This window comes from Ochlerotatus camptorhynchus, unplaced genomic scaffold (assembly GCF_037179485.1).
Source record: "Ochlerotatus camptorhynchus isolate MF236.1 unplaced genomic scaffold, CSIRO-AGI_Acam_v1.1 ptg000062l, whole genome shotgun sequence".
In the NCBI taxonomy this organism is placed as follows: Eukaryota; Metazoa; Arthropoda; class Insecta; order Diptera; family Culicidae; genus Ochlerotatus; species Ochlerotatus camptorhynchus.
In genome coordinates, this window is record NW_027040552.1 from 1,084,446 (window position 1) to 1,108,724 (window position 24,279).

The following is a 24,279-nucleotide window of genomic DNA, read 5'->3' on the forward strand; positions in this document are numbered from 1 at the left end:
TTCCGAGATATAACTGAACATTCGGCTTCGTTTATTACGCTTAACCGCAAAGTCATGCAATCATACCGCAAACCTACTATTTCGACAAACCTCGGTAAATCACTTTTTTTCTTGAATATCTGAAGAAGCATATAACCTACAACATAGTTTCCAGCCTACCGCCAAGCAATTCACGTCAGCTGAGTCGCAGAAAGAGGGAAGAAAAGCTGGCTCTGTACTTACCGGAAGCGGAACGGGAATCGCATCGTCTATCAAAAGTTGCGTCCCATGTACAGATTTGCTTCGAATTCGTCCCGGTAGATTTCGACAAAACCTAGCTTGGCGTAGAGTTGGTACATAAAGTGGTCGGTCTTGGCGACGCACACATGAACTCCAAAGGAGGATCCATTTGTACGCAGTGCAGCCAGTAACACTGTTATGAGCCGTTTGGATATTGTTTCGTCTTCGGTGAGATGCGGTTTCAGAATGCGACAGCACATCACCGATGGATGCGAGTTGCTAACATTGGCTGGGTATTCATTACTAAAGTTATGGAAATACATAATACTGTCGCATATCGCTTGTGGCAGAGAGTTGGTAGGTTGCTTCAGGGACTCGTTTTCCGCAGGATCTACTTCGTTTAGGAGGGAGAGGGGATACTTGAGACACATCTCCGGAATCCAGCATTGCTCGAGATTGCGAATAAAGTTCTTTGTATCGATCGTGGCGCAAGCATAACCAACGATCTCACCACTGTTATCTTCGATTACCATACAATACTGTGGTGCAAGCGTTAGAAATGGTCCTAGATAGCGATCCGCCAGCACATTACGTAGATTATCCGGCAATCTTTTCATGGAGTCTTCAGCATCTTGCATGGTGCGATAACACACACTGTACAGAGCTGTCTCATCGGAGTAACAGTAAGGGCGGAACGTGTACATATTGATGGTGGACGTTTCGGGAAGTTTGTATATAAACAGGTCATTACCGGCGTCCAGCGGAATGAGACGCTGCAGGTCTGCTACCAAGCCACCGCGAAAGACCCATGGTTCCTGGTCACCTGACATGAATGTCTCCTTCCACCCTTTGCTGAACCCTGTAGGAGATTCAATCAATGTTGTGTAGCAACTACACCCTCGTATCCCATACTTACAGGTGTATCCTCCTTGTGTATGTGAGTTGATGGTGGGAGGAAAATGACCCAAAGCTAGCCACTTTACAAAGGCGCTCAACAGCGACAGTACAGCGACGATGTCCCACACGTATGAAAACAGATCATAGCACAGCTCCTTGTTGGCACAGCGGGCAATTTTACGTGCCAACTGGAAGATGTTCTGGCAGAGGTTTTCAAACGACTCCGATCGGCGAATCCACTCTTGTACCTCACTCTTATTGCAGCTATCTATGAGCTGCTCATTCGATTGAGCGGTCGTAACCGTGGTGGTACCAGGAACAGTACCGTTGAGATGATTGCAGTCCTCGGGGTTTCCACAGCTGGATTGATTGGAGCAACTAGATGAACTGGTCTTACGATTGCGGTGCTTGCAAAGGACAACGGCGTTCGTTTTCAACCAATGGAATTCGGCTAGCAGCTGGAGGGCTTTGTTGCCGTGCTCGAAGGGTAGATAGAAAAGATCACAGAGCAGCATAATATCAGTGACTGCGATGTCTTTGTCGGCGGCGTTTCTGAAAAGTCTACAAAGTTCATCTACTCTCTTCCTCTGCTTTAGTACCCAAATTCACAAACTTACTTGAGCTCGATCATTTCAGCGTTAGAAGTCAAAGATGTGTCTGAACTTTCAATCTGCATGCTTCCGGAACATGTCTGTAAAGAGAAACTCATGTGCCTAGTTAAAGCTGTCTTTCGAACCAACTACCACTGTCACTTACCGAAGTAGTTTCCGACATCATCACATCGTCAGAATGCGTCTTCATCAAGTGTTTAGGAGAAGTCAAGTTACTTCCACATTCCATCGGTTCCGCGCAAGTCCCACCCGCTCCTCCACAGGGACTATTGCTGAATACTTCGTCTACCTTAACGTCCTCGTCTTCAACGTTGATCTTGATCTGGTTTACCACCACCTCGTCACCATCGGCCATTTTCTCTTCTGCCTCACTCGCATCCACCATCTTCACCTCATTCTCCTCCAGATCCAACATCTTGACCTCCGAATCGCTCTTCTCTTCACCATCGTCTGCTTCTATCTCTTCCTTAGTCTTAAGCTCCTCGTCCTCCACCAGCGGAACGTCTGACGAGGAGGACTTCCGCTTTTCACTCGATTCGTCCAGCTTTTTCTGCTCGAGATCGTTCTCAATAACCGCATCCTCTTCCAATGGCATTCCTTTGTTTTCAGCAACATCTGTATCAATTTCACCATTACTAGACTTCTTGTTGGTGGTCAACCCGTCCCCTGCAACAGCAGCAGGAGCAACGTATACACTCTCGGCAGGCTTGATACTCATAATTGGAACTGGAAAACTAGAAATTGGAATTGTCGACGGGATGCACATGTTTGTGACTGCAGCAGCTGCCGGATTTGGCAGAGAATCATTCGTAACGACCTTGGTGGCCGATACCAGGGAGTTCATGATGGGAGCAGGAATATTTTCCGGTGCACTCGTCACCGTGCTGCAAATATCGGCGAACAGCTGCAGCTGGGTAGTGTTCACTTCCGGAACAGCTAAAGAACTAGCGGTGGTGGTTGTCGTGTTGGTCGAAGTCAACGTCATGCAGGTGTTAACGGAAGGAATGATCGGGATGATCGGCATTACCACTAGAAAGAGACCAGGAATTCTCAGTTACATTAAACTCGAAACAATACCACATTGTACGGATATGTTACTTGTAAGTGCAGGTTGCGGCTTACTAATCGGTCCCCACGCTTCCTTCTCCTGATAGAACTCCGGCAGCCAATTGGCAATGGCATTTTTCAACGCCAACCTCGGGTGATAGACATGCTCCGATAGGAAAGCCGGGGCATCTTCCTGGCAGATCCCATCCTCGTTTTCCGTCTCCAGCTTGATATCGGACGAAATCGACGAGCTGATCTTAGTATCCGCATTGCACTTGCTCCAGAAGGCAAGCGTTTGGATGGCGATGGCATTGGCATGGAATTCACAGTTTGGATTGGTTACGACTCCACGTAGCAAGGGAATCAACTCCGGCGATCGACCCGAGTATGGTCCCAAGAAGACACGTTTCTGATCGTAATCGTTAGCATGCAGATTATCCCAGATAACGGGTGGCCGCTTAATAACTTCCGTAATCTCCTGGATACATTCCACGGTCAGCAATTTCGATATAACCTTCTGTCCCGTCCACATGATGTCGATATTTTGAATGAGCTTCGATCCCAGTGTATTGAGATATTCGGATTGCTTTACAGTTGGAACAGCTCGTGAGCTGCAGTACTGAGTAGGACAGAACAGGAAACGTGGACAGTTCAGGTGATTGTAGATTTCATTAGTGACCGAAACCTGAGCGTAAGCAAAGCTCTGAAATACTTCCTTATCCGGTTTGCTCATTTCCGGTTCGATATCATCAAACAACAAAGCAAAAGCTTTGCAACCAAACTGCGATACCTGATCCAGCTTCCTTTTGAGGGTTGCCACCTCCTTGCTGCTGCTGTACGTTATATCCAACCCAGGCGAGAGAGCATAGTAAAAGTTGATGTTTTGCTCGTGAGCAGCAGTAATTAAGCCCGTTAGGTGGTCCGCTTCTTCAACCGTGTACAACTCCCTCCAGTAAGCTCGATGTTTGTAATCGTCCTTCGGTGCATAGATGTAAGAATCCATTCCCCATTGCTTCAACTTCCGGAAAAGATCCTTTCGTTGCTCGGTCGTCCATGGCCGACCGTAAAAACCCTCCACAACTCCACAGATGAAACCAGCTTGATTTTCCGTGCCGGTGTTCACCTTTCCCTCCGACTTGATAGTTTTAACCGGAATTACTGGAGAAGATAGCTGTGATGGTTGCTGGTTCGAAGTCTCGGCCATTGTTGTTTATACACAGCAACAAAGCGTACACACACCCTTCACGATATGTTACTAATTTTGGCCACTAATTCAGTTCGTGATGCTATTATTTCGGTACTACTGAGCTCGGCTTCACTTAAGAACACAATTACTTGATTTTTATAGATCAAATAACATGATTCTCGAACAGTTTTTCACAAAAATCTACACTGTGTTTATGTTGCGGTAAGAAAATCTGACTTTGCGGAAAAAGTGCTTTTTTGACGGAGCCAAGATGGGTTATAATAATTCTCCCATCTTGGCATGCATGCATGTGTTAGTGCGAGACTGATTGGTAAATTGAATTTGGCCGATGAGGCAGCAGCAGTGGAAAAATTTGAAACTGATTTTTTTCAAAGGGTCAAACGTTTGTGTGATAAAGCTTTAACCTTAGGCCGTTCGCAACCCTAATAAAAATTGTATGGTTAATTTGCTTAACGACGTGTTCTGGGTATCATCCAAACCATTTGTGGAATAGTTCAATGATTTGGGTTATCGTTCGTTTATGGTTATTTTTTATTAGGGAATGCTGTTGTATTTTATAAGTGCTGTTTCAATTTGAAACTAGAACAAAAACGCTCCTATCGCAATGCTGAGTTACAGTTTCATTATTCGAGTACTATTTTGCACCAGATTGGCAGCTGCTCGACTATTCTGTTTTAATTCTGAGCGAGTTTGAAACACGAATGGAACTCGCTGTTTCAAATTTCATTGGATGTATTTAAAGATGTTTCGAAGAGCTTCACAAAAAAAGCCCTATGAACTTCATAGAGAACAGTAAAGTTTATGGAACTTTATGATTACAACATATTTTAGAACTGTGCGTTGCGCTGATCGTGATACAGTTTTATTTTTGACAATTTAAAATTATTGAATTGTCGAGTCGTTTAATACAATTTTGAAACTCAGCATTGCGAACGGCCTTATGTATTATGTTTTTTTTGGAACTGGACCACATAATAAGGTGATCCAAGAGATGTTTCTCAGTGGAACTGACAGCTAGAAATCTAGAGTGTGTGAGTGATCTGGTTGGTGTTAATCAGGCAGATGGTGATACGACCATACACTCAAAGATAAATTAAATCAAAAAAGCTTAAAAAGTATGCAGTTTCCCGCTTCACCTTATATACAGCAAAAAAAAAATGTAATATCGATCAATGTAATTCAAGCTGATGTATGAAATAATGATGTAATAGCAAAAAGCAGATACATTGTTCGCAAAATCGATGTACATCGTACAACGTTATATTACACAACCGATGGATTGACCTGGTTGCAGCAGTTTGGATGTAATATTCAACAACTTTTTTTTCTGTGTATTGAGTCCGAGCCATGATTACTTCGGCAGTAGTCATGCATGATTAAAATTGAAATAATCTTTCCAGTATTAAATTTTATTCGTTTTCAATACTGATGTATAATAAAAAAAGATTAAAATTCAATCAATTTTTTTTTAAATGGAATCAAAAATGGCTAAAAAAATATTCAAAAATAGATAATCTACAATCTAATCAACCATGATTAAACTGGGATTAATATCAGATGCTTAATAATGAGAGAGAGAAGGATTAGTATTTTCCATTTAATTCCACTACTTTATTTGCTTATCCTTGACAGATACGCGTATTTCGTCTACAATGTGCAGACTTCTTCAGTGTCTTGTACTAATAGTCGAGTATTAGTACAAGACACTGAAGAAGTCTGCACATTGTAGACGAAATACGCGTATCTGTCAAGGATAAGCAAATAAAGTAGTGGAATTAAATGGAAAATACTAATCCTTCTCTCTCTCATTATACAGGTATTCCACTAAGACGCCCACATTCATCAGGATCAGATGCTTATTTTTTAGAAAGAGATGATTAATTTTTAATCATTCGATATGATTAAAATGAGTTCAATGTCAAATTGATTAAATTTCAAGCAAAATGGGAATAGTTCAATTTATCAGTGTAGAGGTAACTCTAAGACTGAAGGTCCCGAAATAACGTGCTCAACCTTTTTTCTTAAAATCTAATTAACGGCGCCGGTGGTGTAGTGGTAAGCGTGATTACCTCTCACCCCAGCAGGCCTGGGTTCAATCCCAGCCGGTGCCGCCGGGATGTTCTGAGGCATAACATCTCTGATCACGCCTTCCTTCGGATGGGAAGACAGCTGTTGGTCCCCGGTTCATGAGTTTGATGGGTCGATAGGTAGGATCCAGGTGTGGGAGCTGCCTTCCTGGCACGTCGGTAGCATTGGTGCTCAGCACGGAAAACAAGATCGACGGAAAAAAACAAACCAAAGGAAAAAAAAACCCTTTTTTCTCAGCTCTGGTACCATAGAGGTAACTCTAAGACTAGAAGGTCCCGAAATAACGTGCTCAACTTTTTGGCTCAGCTCTGGTACTCTCTTCGGTCCCAAGCTAATCGATTCACCCCTCGAAACATAGGAAAATCCACTATCCCCTCATTTTATCTGTCAAACTTTCATAGCGAATCAAAGCAAACATTGTGTAGTAGTAGAATTTCGACTAGAATTGGGTACGTTAATCGTTTGCTTGGGACCAATAGGCTAGTTAAGTGGTGAGCCAATTTAAAATCGTTAGTTTCGTATTGATTGTTGCTGGTACTCTCTTCGGTCCCAAGCTAATCGATTCACCCCTCGAAACATAAGAACAACCAATAACCCCTCATTTTATCTGTCAAACTTTCATAGCGAATCAAAAAAAAAACATTGCGTAGTACTAGAATTTCGACTAGAATGGGGTACGTTAATCGTTTGCTTGGGACCAATAGGCTAGTCAAGTACTGAGCCAATTTAAAATCGTTAGTTTCGTATTGATTGTTGATACGACTGCGTAGTGTACCGTTGGTGGTGGGCTGGTATGTCAGTTTCGTGGCTATATGGAACTGTTTCCTATGCTCAGGTGCTTCCTTCCTTTTCTTTGGATTTCAATCCAGATCCAGAATGTTTTTCTTTCCCGGCAGGATGGTCCGACGGTTTTTTGCTCGTTTTTTTCCTCAAGAACAAAATAACAATTGAATGTGAACAGTATTTGCAGTGGTGCCACAATTGATTAAAAATGTCCTTATCATGCGGCGTAATCTCGGGCGTAATGGTGTTTGTGGGTGTTTTAAGTGTGTCGAAGTGTGTTTTTGTAAGTGTTAACACAATGTGGCAGAGTGACTTACCCCTGGATGTAATTCCTCGTGTAATGCAAAGGTACCCAACAAGCAATTTGAGTTGATTAACAGCTGAAAAGGGCATTTTTTAGCTGAAGAAACTTATTTTTGCCTGAAAAAGCTCTTATTCAACATTTAATGTTTGTTGGGTATCTTGACCAGAGTTTTATGAATGTTGTTTTATAGAAGCCTTATCCAGCTTTCCATGCTCGGTAATGGCGGCCTGTTTGTATGAATAAATGTATCCTTCACTGTGCTTTTTGGCACTGGGAGAGAGAAAGGGAGGGATTGTACGACATTCCCCTGAAAGCCATTTCCCAGAATGCTATTCCCCAGAATACCATTCCCCAGAATGCACCATTTCCCAGAGAAAAAATCCCCAGAATGAACCATTACCCAGAAAAAAATCCCCAGAATGTACCATTCCCCAGAATGTACCATTTCCCAGAATGTACCATTCCCCAGAATGTACCATTCCCCAGAATGTACCATTCCCCAGAAAAGATGATGAAATTAGTAATTTTCACTTTTCTTTTTTCTTTTACTATTGATAATACACTATGTTTACTTTTATGGAACTATGTATTTATCAATTCTAAACCATTTGTTAGCTCTTTATAAAATGACAACCTTCAAGTTTTCGAGCACTTCGTTCATCATTTAATAAGTCAAAGGGTCTATTATGCAATCCAATTCAACCAGTCGGAAACTGTTAAACCTTATCGAAGAATTGTTCGAACTGAGTTGAAGAAGTTGATGGATTAAAAAATCGGTGCATGGAACGTTGAACCAAGCTGAGCCAAAAAGTTGAGCACGTTATTTCGAGACCTTCTAGTCTTAGAGTTACCTCTATGGTTGAACTACCGATTACAAATTTATAACATTATTCCACTCGTTATTATCCCAAATGATCATTACCCCGAATCCCTAACGAAAAGCATTGATTATATATTTTCCTTATATATTGAAAGAAGGGAATATTGCCTTTTTGACTGCGTTGGATTTAAAGTACAAGGTGTTCAACTATGTAATTAAGTAATTAAAAATGAAAATTAAGTATTTCATGTAATTAAATTCGATTTCGCGTAATCAAAGTAGTGCCAGTGTAATTACTGTATTTAAAACACGTACTTCAATTTGATTACGTAATTAATGGTATTAAAAAATTGTTTTCTGTAATTAATGTAATTAATGTAGATTAAAACGTACCCAAATCCTTATTCTTGAACTATTTAAAAAAAATTGAAGAAAACCCTTGACACATACTCGAATGAATCAATTTATTCAAAAACTCTTCTTACACTCCGAAATACGCTAGAGATGAACTAGCCTAAGGCTAAAAATCTCTTTAATAAAGTTTAAAAAAAAATCCGAAATACGCCCATTTATGTTTTACTATACTACAAACATGACCAATTCTGCGAATACTTATACTAAATTTCTTGAAGCACCATGCTAGAGTTGGAAACTGAATTAATCCACTCGCGACAATCGATTTCACTCTCGTTTTGTACGTTCAACATAATGTCGTATCTAGTGCACTGTATTCGTTGAATAATGCGCTTTAATGCGCACGAGATGCGACGTTATGTTTAACATACAGAACTAGAATAAAATCGATTGTCACCAATAACCCATCGTGAACCCATCGGTTGTAAACTCTAACCATTGTAAACCCATCGGTTTACAACTCTAGCGACAATATACAGTGAAAAGGACGTGATACTCATAATGAGGGCCGTGATTGCCGTACAAATGAAATGGAAATCACTTAGTTGTGACGACAAGTCTTCAAATTTTACATTTCCTTAAATTCAAGCAAATCCTCGAGCAAATTTCCTCCCGATTAAAAAATGTTCGAATTTGAAGCCATGCTCGCAGCACAGTTCGACAGATGATGATATTAGCTTGTGCCTGAATTAACCACTTCATTCGATCAGTTGAAATGCCGTTTACTACGACTCGAACTTTGAAATAAAACATTATTTTGAGATTTTTTCTTCTAGAACCACAAGAAAAGTAGCCATCGTTGGTGCGTTTCATAAAAAAATAAAAATAAGTTGGCCCAGTTTTGTGGAATCGCTGGTAGAAAGTCACGCCAAAACTGCTTGACAAAGTGGTCCATTAACAGATTCAATGGAAGATGTCCCAAGTAACCAAAAGTTCCGCATTCAATGATTAAAATCACTTCCAAGTTCCGTAAAGTTCAAATAAAGTTCCGACTGAACCTTCATGTTCCATAAAATTGCGGGCAAACACCAATTTAAAATTCACAAGGTGTTGTAATTCGTATTCAAGTCAGTCAGCTGGACTGAAAACTCCAACAGTAGGCGGGACAACAGCTCACTTTATTATATCTCAGGCGACGCAGCGGTTCGTGCTGGAACTCTCACGCTGGGCTTTAATTCTTTAAACAGCTCCAATTCCCTACTACTAATGCTGATAAATCAATACAAATTAATACCTGCCTTTAGAAATAACTTTCATAATAGTGCGAACTAAATATAGAATTGGTGTAGATAACAAAAACCTTTTTTAATATTTTCTAAAAGTTCCGTTCAAGTTCCGCCAGAAGCTGCTTAGAATGCTCTTCAATTATGATACCGGAACTTTCAAGTTCTTATAACGACTTAAAAATGAGGCTGCTTAGAATGCTATAGACCAACACCAACCAAGCTGCTTTAGCCACAAATAGCTTTTTATCAGAACTTGTGGTTACTTGGGGTATTTGAATTTGCATTAATTTTCTGATATTACGCGTGAATTCTTCGATTATTTCAATATTTCTTTCAAAATTAATATTATTATACTAATAATAATTAACAGATTTAAGGCAGAGTTCATTAACAAAAAAAAAAATATAATCAGGTTTTGGTTGCAGACACTAAGATGATTCAAACCAATTGTGTGCTTTTATTTGTATTATCGCCATCATATGATCACATCCGTATTCAAAATTGACGCGATAGCACTTATGAAATTCGCCTCCCCATTATTCGTCTTTCCATGGGTCAACTAAACAATACTATGGCCAGAACTCCAAACCGATAGGAAACGATGAGTCCCATGTGCACAGGACACGAAATGATCGTTACCGATCAGCTTGACACACTCAAGTTATCCGTGCTGGGAAGACAATTGCATACTAGCTGCGATTTTTTCCCGGAAGTAGCGCAGCGTGTGATATCACCAGCTCCAGTGTCCGTTCAGCTCTTTCTCTTAGGGGCTGTTCATACACTACGTAGACAGTTTAGGGGGGATGGGGCAATGGGTGAAAATTATGCACGGCTCATACAAATTTTAAAAAATTTGTATGGACAATTGTCTACACAGATGAGGGGGGGGGGGGGTCAATAATCCCAAAAAAATGTCTACGTAGTTTATGAACAGTAGACTGATGCAAAATTTGAAATTTTCGCTCCACAGTGCTCAAATGGTTCCAAATTGGGCCCTGATTATCCTCCCAAAATTAAACCTTATTTAGTGAGAAACTGACTTGGCACAAACCATTTGAAGTTTATATGGGAATTACTATGGAGAAACCATAATTTCGGTTCATATTTATCTCAAAATTTTCCAGTTCACTGTACTTTAGAAAATGATAGCTGAGCTACAACTTAATTGAAGACCACTTTTCGATCAAATGTAAGGAACAACAAATATTAATGATTCAAGTCACTGATGTCTTATGATTATGCTCCATCGACTGTTCAGCAGGCAACATTGGTGTTTATGGCACGTAGAATAGGCATCTCTGACGTTTGTGAATTTCACAAGTATTAGTGCAGAACTTTGGGTAAATTCAAAGTATTTCTTGCACTAATACTTATAATTTACCCAAAGTTCTGCACTAATACTTGTGCATTTCACAAACGTCAGAGAAGTCTATAGAGGACAAAAATCATGGCTACTATGTCACACTGCAGAATACAGTGTTGCCCACAATACAGTTGCTTAATCTTGCCATAAGATTATCAATTTCTTAAACAATTAATAACTTTTTTTTATTACAGTCACTTTAACACTCTTGGGTCATTCGTGACTTGTCCGGGGGTGAGATTTGAACTCGTGACTTTGGCGTGAGAGGTTTGGATGTTAACCACTACGCCGGGGTCACCCCTCAATTAATAACTATTTAATTTGACGTTTGGCTGAAAAACGATTTTCTGCAAAGTTGTAGCTGATAAAAATTCCCATAAGAATAGCAATAGAATTTTTTAACAGTACAATATATAAAAGGCTAGAAGACAATGAACAAAAAGTTTTCCCATAGTAATTTCCATATAAACTTGAAATGGTTTGTGCCAAGTCAGTTTCTTATCAAATGAATTTAAACTTTCGAAGGCTGATCAGGACCCGATTTGAAACCGTTTGAACACTGTGGAGCGAAAATTTCAAATTTTGCATCAGTCTAATGAACAGCCCCTTATCGGCCGCAAAAAAAAACTTCTGATCCTGCGAAATGGCCAGCGAAAGAACTACCCAAGCAACCAAAAGTTCGGATAAAAGCCCTTTTCTGGCTTAATCAGCTAATCGCAGTATTATGAATAGAATTCTGTTCAGCTTACTTTTTAAGTAATTAACCGAACTTTCAAGTTCACATTCGATGTTTAAGCTTCTAACAGAATGCTGTTTCACTTTTAAAGAGAACTTGAAAGTTCACAAATGGTTCGTTTAACCGTTGGAGGGAATGCTATTCAGTCTAAAAAGAAAACTTGAATGAAATCAACACACCAAAATAGAAAACAAATATATCTTTTATTTTGCTTCTTACCACGTTCTCTTCTAATTTATTATGAGCTGCTGTGTCGTCGGAAGATAAATGTTTGAAATATTTAATTTAAATTACATGTTTTTAAATTACTTACCGTAAGTCTCGAACTCGAGTCCTCCTCTTTGAAATCGAGATACATACCATTGATCTATGTGAACTAAGTGGAAAACCATATTATTTTACTCGATGTGCTGATTTCATTCATAAAAATGGTTTTCAGAGTAGCCAAATCTACTTTCAAGTTCCGTAAGAACTATTTTTGAACTTTAAAGTATCTAATTAGTTCATGTAGAACCCTATCTGAACTTGAAAGTTGCTAAAAAGATCATACAGAACTTATTGTGAACTTGCACCGTTTGTCATTTGACAGCTTGTTTTGTTTTCCGCAGAAGTTTTCAGTAACCTCGAAAAGTGCAAAACAATTTTACTTAATTGTACTAAATTAATCTGTCTTGAGACTTCTTTTATTCAGAAAATCATCAAGGTATAGTAGTGAAACGCAAACCTCAATGAAATTTAATAAAATAATATATTTTTTACTTACAGAAATGCCATTCGCCGTAGTGGAAACATTGAACGCTCGAGGCTGTAAGGAGCTTTCGGTCGTTCCAGATCAATGGTTGCGGAAATCAAAAAGTGGACACATTTTGTTCTGGCCAAACGCAAACAGTGTCGCAGAACAAAATAAATTGATCCGTGACGAAAAAAGCTGCCCAAAAAAGTCATGGCTGAAGTTCGGATGTACGGTGAGACGAAATCCTATATCTTCTTTCACTGAAGGGAAGCGTTTGATGGAGGAATTGTCCGGAGAATCATCTTCCGACGTCAGTCAGCTAATCCAACGGAAGAGAAAACACCAAATTCGCGAAACCGATATCTTTCAGAAAATGTTTGTTCTGGAAAATCAACCCGTCTCCCTAGCAACACAAGCAACCACTCCACCGACCCCCGTCATCATCAAGGTAAGAGAAAGTGTTCGGAATGAAATCCTCCCTCAAGCAACAACACCAACCCCACCACCACCACCACCACCACCACCCGCTGCATTTGAGACAATCTCTGAAGAAAATGTCGAGACCATTCAGTATGTAACAACAGCAGCTTCTCCACCACCACCCACTGCGTCAATTACTGAAGACAACATCCAGACCGTTCAATATGTGACGTACGAAACTGTTCAAACACCGGATGCGTTGACGGAACCAGATAAACCGACGCAGAAATGTTTGAGTGAAATTGTTGAACTATTACATCAAATAAACAACCGGCTGGATCGGTTGGAGAAGCGGACAGCGGATATCACCACTCAACATGAATTTATCTTGGACGCCATCCGAAAATTCAGTACCCGCGTGACGAACATCGAGGACCCACCGTTATTTTGTTTTGATCCTATTGAACAAGAACAAGAGCTAGCTGATCTGGAGGCCAAGCTGGCGGACAACGATTTCAAATCGAAAATGGTAAACATGATTTACTTCAACCAATGCATTCATTATATTCGATTTTTATCATTTTAGGTCAAATGGTTGCGATTGAACGTTAGCGGTGATTGTGCTGATAATCGCATGCTAGGTGTTCTCGATATGCTGTTCAGCAAACAGTTTCAAACTAAATGCACCTGGACTGGAGCAAGTCGGAAGGGACCAAAAATAGCTATAATGCCGAACCGCAATATTCTGCAACTATTTCAACAGATTGGAACCGATGAAGCAGAAGTAGTCACCCATCAGAAGCTGGCAAGTTTTTTCATGAGAAAACTCAAAAACTCTCTTAAACGCTTGATCGCTACTGGCATGCGTCGAGGAACCAGACATGTAAGAAGAAGAAAACAACAACGAGAGATTGATGAACAAGAAGTTGAATTTGAAAGTGATGCTGGGTCGATCTTTATTCCATCAATTGTATTGAACGGACAGGATGATGAACGTAGTCATTCGCATATTCGCAACACTAGCAATTCGCACATTCGCAGTGAATCTGATTCGGACGTTGATTCATCGGACGCGTAGAGTACCATGCTGATACTCCATCCGATTCGACATTTTGAATAATTCGATGGTGAAAAGGATTTTAATTGTTTTTTTTTTTAATTTTTAATTCCCAGCTCATAATTTGCATTTTACAAGTTATTTGATTTAATTAATGTATGTATCAAAGGAATAAAAACATGGCTACCATCGTACTCAACTGCAACCAGTTTACTTTTAATATCACTGCAGCTAAACTTCGAATCGACACAAGATAAACTTTTTTCATTACCAAGATATATGTTCAAAACAGATGAAGGAAATGGATAGGTGAAAAAATCTTTCTTTGATACTACCTAATCGAGCAGAACAAAAGCAGGAAGTGGTGATAATTGTCGGTTGGAAGAAACTCTTTAAGTACTACTATACTGGCATAATGTAAGAAGCTGCTGAACTCGGACCCCTTCCAAAAGGACAAACAGTCCATCCCGCGTAACTTACGGTGAATTTCGGAGGGCAACTGTATACCACCTAACATCTGCGATATTTGTTCAGTTTGTTGCGATGATAATTTCGTCTCATAACCCAAAGTTCCATCTCTCCATCCAAGAAGCAACCGTTTCATGACCCCTAGATCAATCAAGTGCAATCGATCTCCTACGATAATGTCTTCAATCAGATTTAAACTAGGTACTTTTATCAAAGGTGTAGTAGCCTTTTGATGATGATTGTATGCATTTTGCCTAAACTTTTCATCTGTTCGTTTTGCACTATTGATCGACGTGAAGACAACCGTTCGAGATTCATGTGAGTACTCGCCTTCACCCACGCATTTCAGACAACCATTCTTCGAGTTAAAACTAGCAACACCTAAAAAAAAAGTTTGATCATTAATTTTAATAAATCAACACCAAACTAAACTAACCTTTTAGAAACGCACGTGCGGGTGAGTCACAAATAAAACATCTTAATTTAACATTAATTTTGTAGTTGTTGATTAATATTCCACGATTAAGCACATCGATCAACTCATCGACCAATTGCTTCAAGAAACCATCAAGACTAGTCGGCTTGGTTTTTCCATAAAATATAGCAATCGTCATCGGTGCAATTTCAGGCATTTCCGAAATATTGAACAATATAGGCCAAAATTGTATCTTGCTGCTTTTGAAGAGTGGAATTCCATCAATGTTTATGTTTATCGAGATATTCAGTGACTGTTCTGTAAACCTGTAGATGAAGAATAAAACAGGTGTATAAAGTACTTCTTCTTTTGCTTTAATTAGGAGAATATTAAGAAGAGAGTGCAGAGATCAAAAATTATATGCCTTTTCTTTGTGTTAAACAAGAAAAGCGCACAATTTTATCTTACCGGAAAAAATCACTCAGGCATTGCTTGATACTTTGGTACCAATATTGTCCACCAGCAATTTCAACAATTTCGGAACTTGCTTGCCGGGATGTTTTCAATAAGGTTCTTGCGGAGCGGGGTAACCTTTTCCCGTTAGTTTTCCTTCTGATTATTTCCATAATCAGATTTATGGATTCATGTGACTGATTAGTTTTGAGAGCCCAATATCTAATGCATTCACTTAAATCCATTTGATCCAATGCATCACTATATTGCTCTTTTTCGAATGATGGACCTGAATCATCGAATGAGTCGTCGTCAATCTCAAAAAAATCCTCAATTTCACTGTCGTCGTCTTCAGGTTTAACTTCTTCGGATGTTACAGTATTTCTTTGAAAATCTGTTTCAATTTCTTTTTGTATCGAAGCATGCTTAGATGTGGTAGGCTGTTGTTTTCCTGTAAAATAAATAAGAGTATTTGCCTAGGTATTTGCTATTAACAAAAACTTACAAGATAATATATTACCTGGTTGATCGGCAGCTTTGTTTTCCGCTTCCCATTTCGCCAACAGTTTATTGCGATGATAATAAAATAAACCATTCTTTTTTATCGTTTTCGAAAAATCAATTTTACGCTTTTGTACCTATATTCAAGATTGGAGCAGAACACCGTTTTACTCTTCAAACGTAAACAACATTTCTTAAATTGACATTTCTAAAGTTGCTTACTAGTTCAAGTCAAGGTTCAAGTCGAACTTCCTTCGAACTTTGTTTACATTTTTCTTAAGTTGTTGCAAAGTCTTATCTAGAACTTTACGTGTACTTTAAAGTCTGAAAGAAGTTCAACATAGCTTAATTGTGAACTATCGCGCTGCTTTAAAGTACGGTTAGTACTAAGATTGGACTTTGTGTTAGAGGTTCGAAACAAGTTCTTTATTAACTTTTTGTGAACTTCACAGTTCAACTGAACGGGAACAAGAAACTTCTGTTGAACTTTCAAGATTCCAATAAATATTGGCGGTACTTTAAAGAGCATTAAGTTCTGTTTGTACGTGTAGTGCCTTGTTAATAAGCAAGAAAGTTCCACGGAACTAAATTTGAACCAGATGTGAACTTTTAGGTTCGTTCCTCAAGTAAAATCCGAACTTTACGTTGCCTTCTGCACCTTTGTCACCGTTCCCGCTTGATCAGGTACCAATGAGGTACAGAGAGAGGTGGCGCAGATCGTGAAATAGGGTTGTATTAGTAAACCAAAAAATCAACGTAAACGCAAGTAGTGACGTCACTACTTGCGTGTACTTGCGTGTATCGTACAGTGGTTGTGTGAGTGATTGCTTCACCTCGGTAATCCAGCTCATTGATCAGGTACCACGTACAGAAATCGATCATCGCAAGTCAAACACAGACACATCGGTGACAGATGCTTTCAAATACGATTGATTTCTATATTGCTGAAAAAAAAACATGCTTTTGAATTTAATTCAAAATACATATTTTAGTCTTAAGCATGTTTTCAATTTACTTTGAATCATTCATATGTTTAGAGTACAAGTACAATCTATCAGAGCTGACATTATCCGTAACGTAGCAAAAGGGCCTGTGAAATTTTTGTTTCACGGGCCAATAACGGAAGAGTCTAACCACAAACGAAGTGACAGACGGAGCGGCTCGAAAACTTTGGTGACTAACCTTCTATTGCAATTTTTCAGTGTACCACATGGCAACACCACTACTACTGGATTGTACCACATGGCAACACTACTATTGGATTGAACTAGCATTTTCACCAAATGTACTAGAATATTTTGGTTCTATCTCTTTCACTCTACTCAAAACTGAAATGCATAAAAAAATGACAAAATGATACGCACTCTTTGCACACTGTCAAAGAATCATTGTACACAAAATCAACTTTGTTCAAATCAAAACAAAAAAAACTAACCCATCTGGTGGATGATGGCACAACCCGCATAAACGTGAACCATAAATTGACCTTACCTAAAATGGTTAAAAATTGTTTATAATTCCTGCTAAACTTTAACTGAAATGGTTATGGAACTTTACATGAACGTTTAATGATAAAGTTTCAACCTTATGTATTATGGTTTTTTGGAACTGGACCTTACAAATAATGGGTTGTTAAGAACCATTACCGTTCCAAATTCTTTTTTTCTCCATACATTTTCGGAAAGAGAACTATATTAGAACCTTTTAACTTATGGTTTGAGAACTTTAATGGTAATGGTTATGGTAGTCAGTAAGGTCCACGAATGGTTTTGTAACATCGATCAACTTTATGTGGAATATATCGCGAATTGGTTGCCTGTAATTTACTGATTACCAATTCACGATATATTCCACATAAAGTTGAGCGATAATACAAAACCATTAATGGACCTTACTGATTACCATAACCATTACCATTAATGTTCTCAAATCATAAGTAAAAACGTTCTTATATAGTTCTCTTTCTGAAAATGTATGGAGAAAACAAGAATTTGGAATGGTAATGGTTCTTAACAACCCATTATTTGTAAGGTCCAGTTCCAAAAAACCATAATACATAAGGTTGAAACTTTATCATTAAACGTTCATGTAAAGTTCCATAACCATTTCAGTTAAAGTTTAGCAGGGATTATAAACAATTTTTAACCATTTTAGGTAAGGTCAATTTATGGTTCGCGTTTATGCGGGAAGCTTCCAAGAAAATTCTATTACAGTGAACCACATTATTTAAATGGATTGTAAGTCGTCTGTCACTTCGTTTGTGGTCTAACGGTACGCTGGGGGTAATTTAATTAATGAAATTTAAGTACATTTCTCGCTGTACATTGATGGAGTTAATGTACCTAATTTATGCGGCTTGTAATTAAATCTGAAATTTGTACTTAAAAGTAATTAAAGCAAAAAATATCCGACGCTCGTAATTAAAGTAATTAATCATGTAGTTAACTGTAATTATTGTAGTTAAAAAAGGCTTGCGTATGAGTTAAAGGTTATTGCGTGCCCCTCGAATATTCCCTTCTTTATCATATATCCAACGAATTAATTATGTTCTCTTTCATATATTAAAAGAAGAGCATATTCCCTTCTTTATCGTATATCCAAAGAATTAATTATTTCCTTTTTTATATTTTCAAAAAAAGGAAAACGCCTTGATCCATTAAAAAGTTTTTCTATTCTTTTTATATACGCGAAAGAAGATTCCAGGAGTGACTATAATAAACAAAAATAGTCAATCTAATACATGGCATACTTTTCTGGGGAATGGTACATTCTAGGGAATGGTTTTATTGGGAATAGTCCGTTCTGGGGAAATGGCTTTCTGGGGAATGGTACATTCTGGGGAATAGCATTCTGGGGAATGGCTTTCGGAGGAATGTCATACAATCAAGGGAGGGTTCAAAATCCGAACCTCCAGATAGCACAGTGAAGGATACATTTATTCATACAAACAGGCCGCCACTACCGAGCATGGAAAGCTAGATAGTACTTCATAACACGTTAAATGTTACTTGAGAGGCCTCGTGGCCGTAGAGGACCACCGGTCTAATTAGCGTCTTGTAGATAGTCAACTTCGTGCGTGAGTAGGCACGATTCTCTGCCATAATGCGTCTTTGAATTTCTCTGCTGGTATCTTTTTCGGCGGTCACCAGTGAGCCCTAATACACGAACTCATTGACCACCTCGATTTCGTCACCGGAGTAGGAGGCTAACATTGTCTTTTCTAGAACCTCTTCCTTTCATGTATTTTGTCTTTGATGCGTTGATGGCAAGGCCAATTCGCCTAGCTTTAGCCTTCAGTCTGATGTACGTTTCCATCGTCTTAAAGCTCCGTGCCATGATGCCGATGTCAAGCCAAGCCTTGGCGAAGCCAAGAAGCTGGATGGACTTCCTGAAGATCGTGCCACTCGTGTCTATCCCAGCACTTCTGATCACACCTTCTAATGCGATGTTGAATAGCAGACACGAAAGTCCATCACGTTGCTGTAACCGTGGGGTTGTTAAGCATGTTAACAATAAAAAAAACTGTTTTGTCTAGAACAAATTTGATCTCATCACATTAGTTTTCATTGTATGAGCATTGTATCGCTAAAAAACCAATTTTTTTTTCTCCCGTACAACAATTTAACAATAAATTTTAATGCACTCGAAATTCAACAGTGAAAATTATTGTAATTTCGTTGTTTTATTATAATTATTTTTATTTCGGGCTTGTACAGAAAATCTATCAAACGTTTGACTGGAATCTAATTAAATCGGTCCGGTTTTAGGCAACATTTGACAGATTTTCTATACTAGGCTGGTCATATCATCGTATCTGAGTGGTGCGGAGTTGATCACTTTCAGTTTTCAAGTTATTTTGCTTGAAAAATGTTCATTTTCTACCCTTTGTTTACATCTGCTCAAGACTGTTCACAAATTGGCCTTTTTCGTCAGAGAAAAAATGAGAACTCGTTCGTGACTTTCTCTTTATTTGTTTACAATTACAATATTTTATAAAGTCCGGAATAAGCTTTGAAATGGTTATCAAGTAAAAAACTGATCAATATAAAGTCAAATGGTCGAATATGCTTTTGTTGCTTTCCCTCAGACTCGTTTATTTTGCTTAGCTGGCAAACCGAATTTTTAGCGATGATAACGCCTATGTGGCCTAAAAGGCTACCAATGTATATGTATTTGTCTTCACGAGGGATAATCCAAATGAAAATGTGTGTAATATTTTAAATGTATGCATTTCAGAATCTCGTTTCCCGGGAATGCAAACACTATAGTTTCACTTTCTATTATTTCAGAATCTGCGTAGTATAGTTTAGCAATGTAACCATTATCCGATAGTCAGTGAATTCAATTATGAAACAAAATCAGTTAGATCACCGTAAAATTCGGCCAAGGCTGGCTATAGCAATTCTAACAACTGACAAGCAATGAATGATGAATGAAATAGCATAACAAAAACTAAAAGTATTTATAGAACGACTGCTTAAGTTCACCTTCAGCAGATCAACAATTGTTCCTCCCAGTACACAAACGTTGAACAATTTCCGAAAATAGCCGAAAATCGTACACTCAACAATCAGTGATTGCAATCCCAGTTCACCTAAGTATGACGATTGTCCGCTGTTTCACTTTGCAATTCTAATTCAAACTGGAAGTTCGGGAACAGATGTCCGATAACAAGTCACGTCCGCGAGATTCTACTCGCTTTCCGTTTGGCGCAATATTCTTCCAGCATTGTGTGACCGTATGACACCAAGGTGTGGGTGAGCGAATTCTAAAATTGTGATTTCCAGCCTCCTTCATATACAAATAAATGGAGGCGCTTGGCTGTTGTCGAGCACACGAAAAGACAAGACTCTACGACATTACTCGAGTTTTGTTGGCAGTGGCATGGAACACAATCTGCATCATCCATTTTTAAACATTCCAAATCCTAAAATTGCCGTACAAAAGTTGTCCATCTACCATTGAAGCATCCAAGTTGGATGATCCAGCGTGCACTATACAACGGAACACTCAAATTTTACTAGTGATTAATGTACTAAAGTCTGCGTTCAGTACTAAGAAAATGGCATAGTATTGGTATGCGCATGTTCCATATATCGATCGATTGTGGTGAGTTGGGTGGCAAACATCGTCAGATGTGTTGATGGCATTTGTAAAACGTTTACTAAGCCTGCAAATGGAAGGTTACAGCAGTGTGCATCTGTAAAAATACATGAACGAAAAAATCGGAGATGAATGAAAACAACGTTGAAGCATACTGTAGAGAGGTCTCAGTAGCAGCAGCGGGTTTCCTTTTAGCGTTGACTGGTTATTCGGCTCCAGCCGGACAGTGAAATATAATTTATACACATTGCATGGTCAACCAGTAGCACTCACGACGACGGTGTGGAAGTTACGTGCGGAGTTTGGCGAAACTTTCGACTTCAGTCTATTGTGGACGTTTCGTGAGTACTGTTGTGATTCGGCTGAGCGGCTTAGGATCAGCTTTTAGAGCCTTTTGTGTGAACAAGCGGAATATTTTCCTCAATTTTCCATCGATTTATTTTGTCTCTGAGCAAAGGCTAGAATCTGTACAACTGGATCTTTTTTACGACTTGTGCACTGTAATTTTGTACGTCACCCGAAGTTCCTGCTAGCAGTGGATTGTGATTTTTTCCAGAGAGCTTAAAAAAATCTTCCAATCCTGTGTCGAATGTGGACCACTATGCGAATGGGTTTCCATTTTATATAATTGTTTACCTAACTCATTTGGATAAAATTATTGAATGTTTTGGAAAGGTGCTGTTATTTAATATTGTTAACTTTTGTGAATAAAGTGTGATTTACTGCTAATCAGCGACGATCAAAGGATTTGTTCCAACAGGAAGAAAGAATCAAAACAAAAATATTCTCACGTCAAACGAAAGTAAAAGTGGAAACTGAGCGCTGTCAAAAGTGTAGTACTAGAGTGCGGTCGCACATGTGTAGTACTGATTTGTTGTTGCAAATCGGAGTGGCATTCGCGAACGAGTGAGATCTTTCCTATCTGAGTGCGAGACGTCAAAAGGAAGAAGTAGTGGAACAGACAGCTGCTGCTCTCGTGAGGATTTTCGTAATCACTAGAAGGAAAGGAAAATTTTACCGTATTCACCTAGGACATAGGGGTGAAAGTGATTTTTGTAGCATCAATTCCAGTTTGCAAAATCAGCCTGCACCAGGTAAGCTCCATGGGACGTACAGACATATTTATTCAGCATCATCAAAAAATTTGTTAATTTTGGAAGGTTGGAATTGCCTTACCTTTGCATCATTCTTATCAGATTTTTAACCTTCCATCCATACCCGACTCGACGACTGTGCAGCTGACTACAGTGTTATTTAATACCTAATGCAAGCTGAGTGCAAGTTTTTGTTGTTGCTAGAATTGTTGCAAAATATAAATTTTATTGTATTATCGATTTTGTTCTTTTGGATGTTTGAATCTTGCATTCATTTAGTGGACTTCACAATATTTATGTATGTCACTGCTGCGTACTATGCGGATTTGTTTTTTTTTGTACATCGAAGTGGCGCGTATACCTACATATTTAGCCATGGTGGGTGCGCGAGGCGTACTTTCGCGGTTCCACAATAAATATAAACAACCATTGAAGTTCGTGCGATCGCTTGTGTTGCCCACCAGCAGCAGTGGCCACTGCAACGCAACCTACCTTCGCAGTCCACTGCAGGTTCGCAGCAGTACATCTTTGGCTATGGCTGCGCTGTATATGTTTGCACTTTCTCCTTCCTTCGAAACCTGATGATGACGGTGATGATGGAACAATGAATGATCAAAACCCTGCCATGTGGATATGTGTATACCAGCAACTTTTGGTTGGTTGAAAAGTTTGTTTCTGTTTTGAAGCAGCCTTTCAGTGCTTTTTGTTTTCAATTTTTGGCACGAATTCCGTTGACGGATATGGTAATTGCACCGTCACATTTCACGTGAAAATATGTCGGTTTGTTGCAGTTCTCAATAGTCGCTATCGTTGGTGCGAATGAGAATAATTTAAATCGGGAAATTGCCGTGGGGTTTTTCTCGTTTTTTCATTATTTTGCTGAGAGATATAGTTATTTTACCATAGCACATTCTTGAATGTAGGAATATCCGATTTTTAACCCAAATCATGTAAAACAATTAACAATTGATAAAAACTGAATAAGGCATAAAGCTTTTCTTGAATAATGCAGGACACTGTTTCTGAACAAGGCAAAAAGTTCTTCACTTTCTTAGCAGTTAATTGAGTTAAAAAAAAATACAATTATTCAAATGGAGGTTCACACTGTATTAAGGCCAACGAAGTCGGTAATTTTTTTCTGGGTTTTGAACAGCTGAAAAACTCGGTAAAATTTCAAATGATCGTTACCTCTATGGTTATACCTGGATTGTAGTACGTTGTACTTCTTTAAACTAGTACGTCATTTGCGGTACTGGATAGCAAAACCTATACATGATCGTAATACATTTCCTTCCTTTTTGAATTTTTCACTGATTTTTTAATTTTTACCGAACAGTTCCATAATTCAAAAATTGCCGAACAATTGTAGTTACATTTGACGCATTTCATTAATCCCCAAAAAGAAGCCCTACCCGAGCAAAGTTGGCGATCAAATTGAAACCAAAATTTGCTGTTATGATGTAACTTATTTTGAATACTCTAGTTGATCTAATTTTGGTTGACTTAACGGTTAACACAGCAAAAATGAGAGCAAACTTTTACACTGTTGAATCAAACGGAAAACTAATCTTGCTTTCAAAGAAATCAATTTGATTTCTGATTTTGCATTCATAATGTTTAACTGGCGTAAATCGTTAGAATCCATGCTTTTCACGTTGAAAAACTTGAGCTCAAATCTCACCCCGGGCAAGTAACGAATGACCTAAAATGTGTTAAACAAAACAAATAAACAATGATCGTTAGTTCAACGACAGATGAGCTTAAATTAAATTTTAAACAAGACTTTAACAGCAGAACTTCAAGTTAAGTTGCTTTCATTTAAAAAGTCTTGACAGCATAATGGAAGCACAATATGATATCAGACTAATGTCGTGACAGTTGAAATCAAAATGAGTTTCCATTTTGATAGGAACTGCAAACTTTAACATCGATTTGCTTTCATTTTGTTAACCGACTTTGATCGGGTAGTAACCCACATCAAACAGTGACATCTTGAGGTGGAACCAAAATATGAACGTTTTATCTCAAAAACTGAACAACACGTCAAAATAGCTTTTGAATTAAACTAGAAATTTAACTCTGTTTAGGAGAGTATACTGCCGCTCTTCGCATGTCGGTCCCATGGCAAAAATCAGCAAGCCGAGAAAATCGCATTTTTAGCTTGATTCGTACCATTGCTTCTTATGTGATGAGACAACCAATTTGGCTGTCTTTCCAAACTTTTTCAGAACAAAGTTATTGAGTTCATCCAGTATTAAGAAAATATGAGTGATCAGCTACCATTTGCATTGTAAAACTCAGTTTTGACAAAAACTGCTAT

At 38.6% G+C, this 24,279-nt stretch overlaps 4 protein-coding genes across 5 annotated transcripts in view; 2 read left to right on the forward strand and 2 right to left on the reverse strand.

The window, feature by feature from the left end:
• On the reverse strand, positions 1-4,211 carry Oga (O-GlcNAcase). 2 transcript variants are annotated; one of them, XM_065239755.1, is made up of 5 exons: positions 2,826-4,211; positions 1,873-2,756; positions 1,734-1,807; positions 1,136-1,668; positions 1-1,078 (listed from the first exon to the last, which is right to left on the reverse strand). In XM_065239755.1, the coding sequence occupies exons 1-5, from the start codon at positions 3,976-3,978 to the stop codon at positions 252-254; spliced, it is 3,471 nt and encodes a 1,156-aa protein (XP_065095827.1). In that variant the 5' UTR covers positions 3,979-4,211; the 3' UTR covers positions 1-251. The 2 variants fall into 2 exon arrangements, with proteins under 2 accessions (XP_065095827.1, XP_065095826.1); XM_065239754.1 differs by having other exon boundaries at positions 1,136-1,677.
• An 8,271-nt stretch (positions 4,212-12,482) lies between these two features.
• Positions 12,483-13,946, forward strand: LOC135717568 (uncharacterized). Its single transcript, XM_065239707.1, has 2 exons — positions 12,483-13,397; positions 13,455-13,946. Exons 1-2 carry the CDS (start codon positions 12,483-12,485, stop codon positions 13,944-13,946), a joined length of 1,407 nt encoding a protein of 468 aa, XP_065095779.1.
• A 210-nt stretch (positions 13,947-14,156) lies between these two features.
• On the reverse strand, positions 14,157-22,485 carry LOC135717569 (uncharacterized). Its single transcript, XM_065239708.1, has 5 exons — positions 22,452-22,485; positions 15,277-15,712; positions 14,830-15,134; positions 14,406-14,774; positions 14,157-14,161 (listed from the first exon to the last, which is right to left on the reverse strand). The coding sequence occupies exons 1-5, from the start codon at positions 22,483-22,485 to the stop codon at positions 14,157-14,159; spliced, it is 1,149 nt and encodes a 382-aa protein (XP_065095780.1).
• Positions 21,024-24,279, forward strand: part of Hmgcr (HMG coenzyme A reductase) — a 112,603-nt gene continuing 109,347 nt past the window's right edge. Inside the window, exon 1 of the mRNA XM_065239815.1 lies at positions 21,024-21,959. The gene's annotated coding sequence lies outside the window, so the exon portion shown is untranslated. The remainder of the gene's footprint in view (positions 21,960-24,279) is intronic.